Source organism: Pecten maximus, chromosome 1, assembly GCF_902652985.1.
Source record: "Pecten maximus chromosome 1, xPecMax1.1, whole genome shotgun sequence".
Lineage (NCBI taxonomy): Eukaryota > Metazoa > Mollusca > Bivalvia > Pectinida > Pectinidae > Pecten > Pecten maximus.
Genome location: NC_047015.1, coordinates 31,814,557 through 31,828,154, shown reverse-complemented (window position 1 = coordinate 31,828,154; position 13,598 = coordinate 31,814,557). Strand labels below are relative to the sequence as shown.

Here is a 13,598-nt window from a genome sequence, read left to right as displayed (position 1 = left end):
TAATTGTAATAGTGCTTATTAAGTTTGAATTGAATTGAATATTGATAAATTGAAAGATAAAAGAAATGCAATTATAAATTGCCCGGTTTACGGGAAATAGTAAGAATAATGGTTAAATTGAAACATATGGAAACACTCTGTCCTGAAAATTTCATCAATGTCCGTTTTCAGGACCCTATACCAATGAAGAAGGCCGACCAATATCCTGATCACATTAACCCACAAAAGAGACCATGCAACCACTGCAGCTACACGGTAAACTTTTCACATAGGACAGAATGGTTCCCTATTTTTCACCATTATTACATTTTAAAACCCGTTTTTATTTCCTGGAGTAAACCGTTAAATTTCTTTTTGCGTTTATCTTTTCTATCAATATATGTTAACCGTTGGTTGGGAATTTGTGTCAAGTCGTTTGAACATGTAAACCACTGATTGAAAATATATACTTGGTATTATTGAAAGATAGTGTGCTGACAATTTTGTAAATCACCTGTAGGAAGGATAATGTTTGAAAATGATATCAGATGAAAATATAAGGAGTGGATATTGGAGCTGGGAGGATGTGACAGAATGGTGAGTGGTTGATATTGTAGCTGGGAGGATGTGACAGAATGGTGAGTGGTTGATATTGGAGCTGAGAGGATGTGACAGAATGGTGGGTGGTTGATATTGTAGCTGGGAGGATGTGACAGAATGGAGAGTGGTAGATATTGTAGCTGGGAGGATGTGACAGAATGGTGAGTGGTTGATATTGTAGCTGGGAGGATGTGACAGAATGGTGAGTGGTTGATATTGTAGCTGGGAGGATGTGACAGAATGGTGAGTGGTTGATATTGGAGCTGGGAGGATGTGACAGAATGGTGAGTGGTTGATATTGTAGCTGGGAGGATGTGACAGAATGGTGAGTGGTTGATATTGGAGCTGGGAGGATGTGACAGAATGGTGAGTGGTTGATATTGTAGCTGGGAGGATGTGACAGAATGGTGAGTGGTTGATATTGGAGCTGGGAGGATGTGACAGAATGGTGAGTGGTTGATATTGGAGCTGGGAGGATGTGACAGAATGGTGAGTGGTTGATATTGGAGCTGGGAGGATGTGACAGAATGGTGAGTGGTTGATATTGGAGCTGGGAGGATGTGACAGAATGGTGAGTGGTTGATATTGGAGCTGGGAGGATGTGACAGAATGGTGAGTGGTGGATATTGGAGCTGAGAGGATGTGACAGAATGGTGGGTATTGTAGCTGGGAGGATGTGACAGAATGGTAGGTGGTGGATATTGGAGCTGAGAGGATGTGACAGAATGGTGAGTGCTTGATATTGGAGCTGAGAGGATGTGACAGAATGGTGGGTGGTAGATATTGTAGCTGGGAGGATGTGACAGAATGGTGGGTGGTGGATATTGGAGCTGAGAGGATGTGACAGAATGGTGAGTGCTTGATATTGGAGCTGAGAGGATGTGACAGAATGGTGAGTGCTTGATATTGGAGCTGAGAGGATGTGACAGAATGGTGAGTGCTTGATATTGGAGCTGAGAGGATGTGACAGAATGGTGGGTGGTGGATACTGGAGCTGGGAGGATGTGACAGAATGGTGGGTATTGTAGCTGGGAGGATGTGACAGAATGGTGGGTATTGTAGCTGGGAGGATGTGACAGAATGGTGGGTGGTGGGTATTGTAGCTGGGAGGATGTGACAGAATGGTGGGTGGTGGATATTGTAGCTGGGAGGATGTGACAGAATGGTGGGTGGTGGATATTGTAGCTGGGAGGATGTGACAGAATGGTGAGTGGTGGGTATTGGAGCTGGGAGGATGTGACAGAATGGTGGGTGGTGGATATTGTAGCTGGGAGGATGTGACAGAATGGTGGGTGGTGGATATTGTAGCTGGGAGGATGTGACAGAATGGTGGGTGGTGGATATTGTAGCTGGGAGGATGTGACAGAATGGTGAGTGGTGGGTATTGGAGCTGGGAGGATGTGACAGAATGGAGAATGGTGGATATTGGAGCTGGGAGGATGTGACAGAATGGAGAGTGGTGGATATTGGAGCTGGGAGGATGTGACAGAATGGTGAATGGTGGATATTGGAGCTGGGAGAATGTGACAGAATGGTGAGTGGTGGGTATTGGAGCTGGGAGAATGTGTCAGAATGGTGGATATTGGAGCTGGGAGGATGTGACAGAATGGTGGGTATTGTAGCTGGGAGGATGTGACAGAATGGTGAATGGTGGATATTGGAGCTGGGAGAATGTGACAGAATGGTGAGTGGTGGGTATTGGAGCTGGGAGAATGTGTCAGAATGGTGGATATTGGAGCTGGGAGGATGTGACAGAATGGTGGGTATTGTAGCTGGGAGGATGTGACAGAATGGTGAATGGTGGATATTGGAGCTGGGAGAATGTGACAGAATGGTGAGTGGTGGGTATTGGAGCTGGGAGAATGTGACAGAATGGTGGATATTGGAGCTGGGAGGATGTGACAGAATGGTGGGTATTGGAGCTGGAAGGATGTGACAGAATGGAGAGTGGTGGATATTGTAGCTGGGAGGATGTGACAGAATGGTAGGTATTGGAGCTGGAAGGATGTGACAGAATGGAGAGTGGTGGATATTGTAGCTGGAAGGATGTGACAGAATGGTGAGTGGTGGGTATTGTAGCTGGGAGGATGTGACAAAATGGTGAGTGGTGGATATTGTAGCTGGGAGGATGTGACAGAATGGTGAGTGGTGGGTATTGGAGCTGGGAGGATGTGACAGAATGGAGAGTGGTAGATATTGGAGCTGGGAGGATGCGACAGAATGGTGGATATTGGAGCTGGGAGGATGTGACAGAATGGTGGGTGGTGGGTATTGGAGCTGGGAGGATGTGACAGAATGGTGGGTGGTGGATATTGTAGCTGGGAGGATGTGACAGAATGGTGGGTGGTGGGTATTGGAGCTGGGAGGATGTGACAGAATGGAGAGTGGTGGGTATTGTAGCTGGGAGGATGTGACAGAATGGTGGGTGGTGGGTATTGGAGCTGGGAGGATGTGACAGAATGGAGAGTGGTAGATATTGGAGCTGGGAGGATGTGACAGAATGGTGGGTGGTGGGTATTGGAGCTGGGAGGATGTGACAGAATGGTGGGTGGTGGATATTGTAGCTGGGAGGATGTGACAGAATGGTGGGTGGTGGATATTGTAGCTGGGAGGATGTGACAGAATGGTGGGTGGTGGATATTGTAGCTGGGAGGATGTGACAGAATGGTGAGTGGTGGGTATTGGAGCTGGGAGGATGTGACAGAATGGAGAATGGTGGATATTGGAGCTGGGAGGATGTGACAGAATGGAGAGTGGTGGATATTGGAGCTGGGAGGATGTGACAGAATGGTGGGTATTGTAGCTGGGAGGATGTGACAGAATGGTGAATGGTGGATATTGGAGCTGGGAGAATGTGACAGAATGGTGAGTGGTGGGTATTGGAGCTGGGAGAATGTGTCAGAATGGTGGATATTGGAGCTGGGAGGATGTGACAGAATGGTGGGTATTGTAGCTGGGAGGATGTGACAGAATGGTGAGTGGTGGGTATTGTAGCTGGGAGGATGTGACAAAATGGTGAGTGGTGGATATTGTAGCTGGGAGGATGTGACAGAATGGTGAGTGGTGGGTATTGGAGCTGGGAGGATGTGACAGAATGGAGAGTGGTAGATATTGGAGCTGGGAGGATGCGACAGAATGGTGGATATTGGAGCTGGGAGGATGTGACAGAATGGTGGGTGGTGGGTATTTGAGCTGGGAGGATGTGACAGAATGGTGGGTGGTGGATATTGTAGCTGGGAGGATGTGACAGAATGGTGGGTGGTGGGTATTGGAGCTGGGAGGATGTGACAGAATGGAGAGTGGTGGGTATTGCAGCTGGGAGGATGTGACAGAATGGTGGGTATTGCAGCTGGGAGGATGTGACAGAATGGTGGGTATTGGAGCTGGGAGGATGTGACAGAATGGTGGGTATTGTAGCTGGGAGGATGTGACAGAATGGAGAATGGTGGATATTGGAGCTGGGAGGATGTGACAGAATGGTGGATATTGTAGCTGGGAGGATGTGACAGAATGGAGAATGGTGGATATTGGAGCTGGGAGGATGTGACAGAATGGTGGAGAGTGGAGCTGGGAGGATGCGACAGAATGGTGGAGAGTGGAGCTGGGAGGATGCGACAGAATGGAGAATGGTGGATATTGGAGCTGGGAGGATGCGACAGAATGGTGGAGAGTGGAGCTGGGAGGATGTGACAGAATGGTGGAGAGTGGAGCTGGGAGGATGTGACAGAATGGTGGATATTGGAGCTGGGAGGATGTGACAGAATGGAGAATGGTGGATATTGGAGCTGGGAGGATGCGACAGAATGGTGGAGAGTGGAGCTGGGAGGATGCGACAGAATGGTGGGTATTGGAGCTGGGAGGATGTGACAGAATGGAGAATGGTGGATATTAGAGCTGGGATGATGTGACAGAATGGTGGGTATGGTAACTGGGAGGGTGTGACAGAACTTATATTGAGATGCGTGTCAGGAGCACAACTGAGGGACGAGAGGAGAGATAGTAAGTATGAAGAAGAAACAAATAGAACATTGGCAAGGAACATGAAGGCTCATAACTGGAACAGTGAATGTTGACAAGAAACGAGGAGAGGTAGATTATCATCAGGGTTAGAGAGTATACACAATTTATACATGATCAAACAACCATATTGCAATAGCAAAATATAAATACAAACCTTCTTATCTAATTTTATCTAGAAATCGGTCGTCGATATGTAAACGAGGCCTTGGACCGACCGTCTGAGATCCTTGTTATCTAACGTACCTGACTATACCGTTGGTCGGGTTTTTTGTTTTTGTTAAATAACATGTCTATCTATTTGCCCACAGTAAACTATTGATTTGAGGTCATATATTACACAACGACCTGGTAACCTTGATTTGAGGTAATCTTTCATACAGCGACTTTGTAACTCTGATTTGATCACTGGTGCCTGACTCGTTTTATAAAATAATAACTATTAAGAATACAACTGTACTCTTAGATTTCATTATTTCATAAAATGAGTCGGGCACCTGTGATTTGATGTAATCTTTCACACAACGACCTAGTAGCTTTGCTTTGATGTAATCTTTCACACTGCGACGTGGTAAATTTGATTTGATGTAATCTTTCACGCAACGTCCTAGTAGCTTTCATTTGATGTAATCTTTCACACTGCGACCTGGTCAATTTGATTTGATGTAATCTTTCACACAGCGACATGGTAACTTTGACACCACAAGGAACTGGTTACTTGTCAAGGCTATACACATACACTTCATGATATAAATATATCTAGACTTAATATAACTGTTGTTATCTGTTCGTCACAAGAAGGTCAAGTAGGAAGCAGATTTGGAATGAAATCGATAAAAGTAAAATTGATTTACATGGTTGTTTAAAACAAATTCTACCAGTGTTTTATCACTTATAACGCCCTTCTAATCGTAATGCGGCACACACATACATTTATAACTGTATACCTGTTAGGTATATCAACAGCACTTCATATTTCTACAATCAATTATACACATAACGCGCTTCGTCTAGGCTATTGTATGTTATGATCACGGTATGGTCCAATATGGAGTTTTTATGAGAATCTACGTTTTATGTATCTTTAGGTGACTGTGTATTTGAGGTAATTTCTGTAATTATTACTGACATGACCGAATGTTGACATCTCTCGCTGTACACACATTAACATATCATTACAGCAGTGTAAGCCTATAGACTCATGATTCTAAGAAAGTCAGCTATTCTCTGTATTCAGTCTTTTCACAGAAACTGGTCTGCGTACTGTTGTTTTACGAAAGTCTTGAGTAAGTACCCGGAGCCTCCATTACCAGACGTCTTTATATCTGTGAGCTGTTAGTTTGGTGGCGGCCGCCGGATAAAATATTTTCGAAATTACGACAAATATACCCCTATGAATAGCGAAAACATATTTACACCATATTACAAACATACAGCACTTTTTTTCAAAATATTAGATTTTCATTTGTATCAAGGAGGACAAATAGTGCTGTTAATTATTCCTATAAATGTACACATTTTCATTTGTGTTTTAATATTAGTTGTATCCATCAGTTCTTCAAACTTTATAATAAAGTTCATTAAACTTGATAATATTTGGTCTTGACCAGTAATATTTGTCTATATACAAGATTCTATGAGCAGACAATGTTGTACATTGAAGTAAATAATGAAATTCTACACCAATTTGTTGAGTATGACATGGAGATATTATACTCGATTTAGTGCCATCTGCCAGTTTCAACAATACATTCATGACTGGTTGTACGAAATTTACAAAGAGTGATTCTATCTTTATCAGTTAAGGTATGTCTAAATAATTATTAAAAAGACATTACTCCTTAAAAATTCTATAACAAGGCTTTTGATAAATTATGTACATCACTCTCCCACTTCTGTAAGTACTGGCCATACAGTCTTAGATTAATAACATAATTTAGCCATACAGGATTACACTCAGAAGAATATTGTATATCCCATAAGTAACTCATCCCCATTCATTTAAAATATGTTTAACAAAACTTATGTATGAAAAATGATTATCATCAAAATGGTGACAGTAATAAAAAAGTTTATACTGTATAATATTAATTTTACTTAATTTAGAATGAGTCGACTGTGACAAACCAATAAGTTATTACTCTTGTGTTTACTGATATTTTAATTATCGTTGGTCTAAGTTCTCCATATACCATATAATTAGGAGTATTATTTTTAATCCAAGTAATTATTTACAAAACTTAACGTTTACACGTTCAATAACTTTGAGGTCAGTTAAAGCCCAAACCTCACAGCCGTACAGTAAAATTGGATTGATAATCTCTTTAATAAGATTCATCAGTTTGGATACATATATTTACCCGTGTGTTTACGTGACGGAAGGGTAACTATATAGTATACATGTTATGGTTTGACAATCTTTATAAATAAATCATTTATACAATGAACCTATAAGTTGTGTTGTCTATCTTTCTTTATAACATCATACATTGCTATAGTAGCCTTTTTGATTATATATTTTTTCGCTCCTTCAAAAGAACCCGTACGGCAAAATATCGTCCCCAAATAGGTTTAGTTATCCACGTGCTCAATTACCTCATTTAAAAAAAAAAATCAGTTCTATTGTTTTACGTCCTTCATCAGACACCATGCATATTGGGTTTTTTTTTCTTTGTTTACTTTAAGTTTCCATTGTTTACAGTATTCATTGAAAACATCCAATTGCTATTAGGAGTCAGCTGGACAGTCAGAGAAAAATTTGGTAAGTAAAGTATCATCAACATAAAGTAGAATAAAAAGCTATAAGTAGATACGCACGACATTTTCTAATTGAGCACGGATATTTTTCAAACTGAGAACGCTATTTTGGGCCATGAACTCTTCAAATCCGACATGGGAGTCAATGGGCCATGTGAAAAGAATACTGTAAACTGACTGTTTTAATTGACTCGTCCGTGTTGATTTTTTCTGTGTTGAACTCACTCAGTACTCAACAGGTTCAGTGTTGAACTCACTCAGTACTCCACATGTTCAGTGTTGAACTCACTCAGTACTCAACAGGTTCAGTGTTGAACTCACTCAGTACTCAACAGGTTCAGTGTTGAACTCACTCAGTACTCAACAGGTTCAGTGTTGAACTCACTCAGTACTCAACAGGTTCAGTGTTGAACTCAATCAGTACTCAACAGGTTCAGTGTTGAACTCAATCAGTACTCAACAGGTTCAGTGTTGAACTCACTCAGTACTCAACAGGTTCAGTGTTGAACTCACTCAGTATTCAACAGGTTCGGTGTTGAACTCACTCAGTACTCAACAGGTTCAGTGTTGAACTCACTCAGTACTCAACAGGTTCAGTGTTGAACTCACTCAGTACTCAACATGTTCAGTGTTGAACTCACTCGGTACTCAACAGGTTCAGTGTTGAACTCACTCGGTACTCAACAGGTTCAGTGTTGAACTCATTCGGTACTCAACAGGTTCAGTGTTGAACTCACTCAGTACTCAACAGGTTCAGTGTTGAACTCACTCAGTACTCAACATGTTCAGTGTTGAACTCACTCGGTACTCAACAGGTTCAGTGTTGAACTCACTCGGTACTCAACAGGTTCAGTGTTGAACTCATTCGGTACTCAACAGGTTCAGTGTTGAACTCATTCGGTACTCAACAGGTTCAGTGTTGAACTCACTCAGTATTCAACAGGTTCAGTGTTGAATTCACTCAGTACTCAACAGGTTCAGTGTTTAACTCACTCAGTACTCAACAGGTTCAGTGTTTAACTCACTCAGTACTCAACATGTTCAGTGTTGAACTCACTCGGTACTCAACATGTTCAGTGTTGAACTCACTCGGTACTCAACAGGTTCAGTGTTGAAAACACTCAGTACTCAACAGGTTCAGTGTTGAACTCACTCGGTACTCAACAGGTTCAGTGTTGAACTCATTCGGTACTCAACAGGTTCATTGTTGAACTCATTCGGTACTCAACAGGTTCAGTGTTGAACTCACTCAGTATTCAACAGGTTCAGTGTTGAATTCACTCAGTACTCAACAGGTTCAGTGTTTAACTCACTCAGTACTCAACAGGTTCAGTGTTTAACTCACTCAGTACTCAACATGTTCAGTGTTGAACTCACTCGGTACTCAACATGTTCAGTGTTGAACTCACTCGGTACTCAACAGGTTCAGTGTTGAACTCACTCAGTACTCAACAGGTTCAGTGTTGAACTCACTCGGTACTCAACAGGTTCAGTGTTGAACTCACTCAGTACTCAACAGGTTCAGTGTTGAACTCACTCAGTACTCAACAGGTTCAGTGTTGAACTCACTCAGTATTCAACAGGTTCAGTGTTGAATTCACTCAGTACTCAACAGGTTCAGTGTTTAACTCACTCAGTACTCAACAGGTTCAGTGTTGAACTCACTCAGTACTCAACATGTTCAGTGTTGAACTCACTCGGTACTCAACATGTTCAGTGTTGAACTCACTCGGTACTCAACAGGTTCAGTGTTGAACTCACTCAGTACTCAACAGGTTCAGTGTTGAACTCACTCGGTACTCAACAGGTTCAGTGTTGAACTCATTCGGTACTCAACAGGTTCAATGTTGAACTCATTCGGTACTCAACAGGTTCAGTGTTGAACTCACTCAGTATTCAACAGGTTCAGTGTTGAATTCACTCAGTACTCAACAGGTTCAGTGTTTAACTCACTCAGTACTCAACAGGTTCAGTGTTTAACTCACTCAGTACTCAACATGTTCAGTGTTGAACTCACTCGGTACTCAACATGTTCAGTGTTGAACTCACTCGGTACTCAACAGGTTCAGTGTTGAACTCACTCAGTACTCAACAGGTTCAGTGTTGAACTCACTCGGTACTCAACAGGTTCAGTGTTGAACTCACTCAGTACTCAACAGGTTCAGTGTTGAACTCACTCAGTACTCAACAGGTTCAGTGTTGAACTCACTCAGTACTCAACAGGTTCAGTGTTGAACTCAATCAGTACTCAACAGGTTCAGTGTTGAACTCAATCAGTACTCAACAGGTTCAGTGTTGAACTCATTCGGTACTCAACAGGTTCAGTGTTGAACTCACTCAGTATTCAACAGGTTCAGTGTTGAACTCACTCAGTACTCAACAGGTTCAGTGTTGAACTCACTCAGTACTCAACAGGTTCAGTGTTGAACTCACTCAGTACTCAACATGTTCAGTGTTGAACTCACTCGGTACTCAACAGGTTCAGTGTTGAACTCACTCGGTACTCAACAGGTTCAGTGTTGAACTAATTCGGTACTCAACAGGTTCAGTGTTGAACTCACTCAGTATTCAACAGGTTCAGTGTTGAATTCACTCAGTACTCAACAGGTTCAGTGTTTAACTCACTCAGTACTCAACAGGTTCAGTGTTTAACTCACTCAGTACTCAACATGTTCAGTGTTGAACTCACTCGGTACTCAACATGTTCAGTGTTGAACTCACTCGGTACTCAACAGGTTCAGTGTTGAACTCACTCAGTACTCAACAGGTTCAGTGTTGAACTCACTCGGTACTCAACAGGTTCAGTGTTGAACTCATTCGGTACTCAACAGGTTCAGTGTTGAACTCACTCAGTACTCAACATGTTCAGTGTTGAACTCACTCAGTACTCCACAGGTTCAGTGTTGAACTCATTCGGTACTCAACAGTTTCAGTGTTGAACTCGCTCGGTACTCAACAGGTTCAGTGTTGAACTCACTCGGTACTCAACAGGTTCAGTGTTGAACTCGCTCAGTATTCAACAGGTTCAGTGTTGAACTCACTCGGTACTCAACAGTTTCAGTGTTGAACTCGCTCGGTACTTAACATGTTCAGTGTTGAACTCACTCGGTACTTAACATGTTCAGTGTTGAACTCACTCAGTACTCAACATGTTCGTTTTGGATTCACCTGATTGTTGATTTCGCCCATTCTTTAATCTTAGTTTGTTGTGTTAAATACGCTCACCTGTTTAATGAATTCAGTGTTGGCAGTGATCAATTGTGTATTCATTGTGTTGAACAAGTAAACATCATTGTGTCAATGCTAAAGTGTTATTTATTAAACAACAATTGCGGAACAAGTTGTATCAGCTCATATTAATTACTCTCCCTGACCCGGATTGAAGCACAAGAGGTTCGCTGATCCTGGTCCTGTTGGACGGTGAATCCGTTAGGTGTTCCGTCCAGTGCTGGGATCCTCCACTTTGAAGATACGATAAGAGTTTTGGACCAAACTCAGCCTACTGTCTGTTTTACAAACTGCCATACCAACTGGACAGTTCTAAACACAAAATATTGATTTCCTAAAAAGAACTGTTACAATAAGTAAGCTTTAGATATATAAAACCAATCACAAAATCACAAATTTCAATCCAGAGAGCAGGTGATTGGGACAGCCCCTTCCTACCAAACTCTCTGAAATCGTACTTTAAAGAGTGGATGTCAGCAAGCATCGAGCATTAGATGGAAAGTGAAAAAAATAGATTTTCGAAAAAGTGACCTTAAATGTTAAATTATGTTATAATTAGTGGAAATGAATAACAAAAATGGAATTTCAATTATGTCTGTGGTTCCATATCCAAGCAATATGACTTCCTTAGTTACGGACTCAACTAACACATCAACTACATCAAATTTTTAGAATTTAGAGTATCTCCGATTCCTAAATAACAGTGAGATTAAAGTATTTACTGCCCAAGTTTAATAATGGTGATCCCCCTTAATCATTTAATTAAAAAAAATATAATGGGCAATATTTACAAACTTGCTATGGTAACCTAAATACAGCAAGGAATTCTAACTGAAAAAATATCAAAATATGACAAAGTTTGGTTGACCTTAGTTGGAATCTACAACCATATATGGAGTATTGCATGTGATTTTCTTTTCATTAGATGTCTACAGGGTTAGTTAGAAAATAAAATTGGCTGGCAACTTAGAGGCGCTTTTGGTATTATGATTCAAGTTTTCCCATTTTTTTTTTTTTGCTTTCTGACATGTTTCCGCACATTTTTTCTCACAAAAACAATGTATATATATATGAATTGAACTTTTTAACCACATTTTAATTCATCTCCTTAAAATGAAGTAAGGAATGGACATTTTCAATGATACAACTATTATGAAATTTTAAAAAAAGGTTTATTTGCATTTTGGTTGCCATGGCAACCATCTATTTAATTAGACAAAATGCACTTCTGGTTCTTTTTTGTAATAATTTTGATTCAAAGAAATGAACTCTTCTTGCATTGATTCAATGTTGAACACTTCACCAATTTTTACTTTGACACATTTTGATATGGTCACCAAAAATATTGAAGTTGTCAGATATTAACAAAAAATATTAATACTTAGAATAGAAGAAAATGAAAGAACACAAAGCTAAAATCAAAAGTGTCATTATGAGAGTTGCTGTAGATTTTTGTTCCTATTGACTGTAACTTGACTAAATTGAGATGTGAGGCGGATTTCTTCTACAGACTTTATAATGTTGACAAATTAGGCCTACCGGGGTATTAAAGACACAAGTCACCATTGTGACAATTGTATAAGAGTTATCCCCCTTTTGGAACAACTTCTCAGTTGATTTCTGGCCATGCATACTCTGTTTCTCCGTCCTTTTCCCAGAAACAGTATAAGGTTTTGACAACGTATACCTATATAGTATGGCTTTCAACTTCAACATATCTTGTCCTTGCCTTAATGAGGTATACCACACTTTATTTTTAGGTCACCTGAGACAAAGTCTCTAGTGACCTACATGTATTCTAATCGCCTTTTGTCTATCCTTGTCCGTCTTCCAACTGTTAACAAGCTACATTTTACACTTCTCCAAAACTGCCAAACCAAATTCAATGAAATTTGGTAGGAAGCTTCCATGATCAAAGATCAACCAAAATTGTGAATTATATGGTCCCCACCCCCCAGGGGCCTGAGGGGCATGGTCCAAAATGGTCAAATCAACTAAAATTTAAAAAAAAACCTCTTTCTCAAGACAGAAATAGGGTAGAATCAAATACTCTTCATAGGTGAAAGTGTCAGAGGTACTTTACCAAAATTATATATTTTATAACCCTTGGGTCTCACCTTTGCCCCTGGGGAGGGGTACTATAGGGGTACTATAGTTTATATTGGGAAATCACATGTTTGACTATCATTTGTTTGATTTCTGTTGAAATTCATTCTTGTTACTGGTTAACATTATCAGCTTTGGATGACAGCTTGATAGTATGTACATGTTTGGCCTGACTGACCCCCTTGGCTGATGAGTGGAGTCAAAAAGGGTCAAATAAACTAAAATATTGCAAAACTCTGATGACCATTAAAGCCCACTGACCTCTTGTATGAAAGATAAAGCAATGTGAAAGGATTTCAGGCATGATCCTTTTTATTGTAATGGCTGCATCCATGACTGTGAAGTAATTTAGTATTGGATTTTGTTTAGAGATGGAAAAGACATTCATTATCCTGTAATTAGAGTAAAACCCAATATTACATGAATTATAAAGTGATTTTAACTCAGATATACCTTAAATGTGTCAAAAACTAAAGTATTGTTTAGTAATCTGTGATCACGGGACAGAAATTCACATTAATTTTGCATTTGACCTTGAAGTCATGGTCAAAATTATCATTCGGTATTAAAAGGATGTAGCAGCTTTAACAAAAAATAGTAATCAGTGATCACCTGGTCAATGCAAAACATTTAAAGTAAAGTTTTACAATTGCATTTTACAAAATTCTGTAGCCAAACCCCTGTGATGTCCGAGTTTTCATCCATGTTAAATCTGTAAAAAAAAAATGTGATTAAGTTTGTCTATTCAATACATAAATAATGGAATATTTTTTATTATTTTGAATTGCTGTAAAAGTAATTTTGGTTGAATTTTGAACATTCCAAATTTATAAGTGTTAGAAAAAACAGAAAAGCATTCCTGCTGAGTACCCAGAAAATAGTTCTAGTCTCTACTTCCTGAGTCCATATTT

The 13,598-nt window shown here is 40.3% G+C and overlaps 1 protein-coding gene across 1 annotated transcript; it reads right to left on the bottom strand.

Moving 5' to 3' along the window:
- Positions 1-455: 455 nt before the first annotated feature.
- On the bottom strand, positions 456-13,392 carry LOC117339158 (mucin-5AC-like). The gene is made up of 3 exons (XM_033900623.1): positions 13,366-13,392; positions 10,718-10,814; positions 456-4,507 (listed from the first exon to the last, which is right to left on the bottom strand). Exons 1-3 carry the CDS (start codon positions 13,390-13,392, stop codon positions 456-458), a joined length of 4,176 nt encoding a protein of 1,391 aa, XP_033756514.1.
- Between the last annotated feature and the right edge of the window lie 206 nt (positions 13,393-13,598).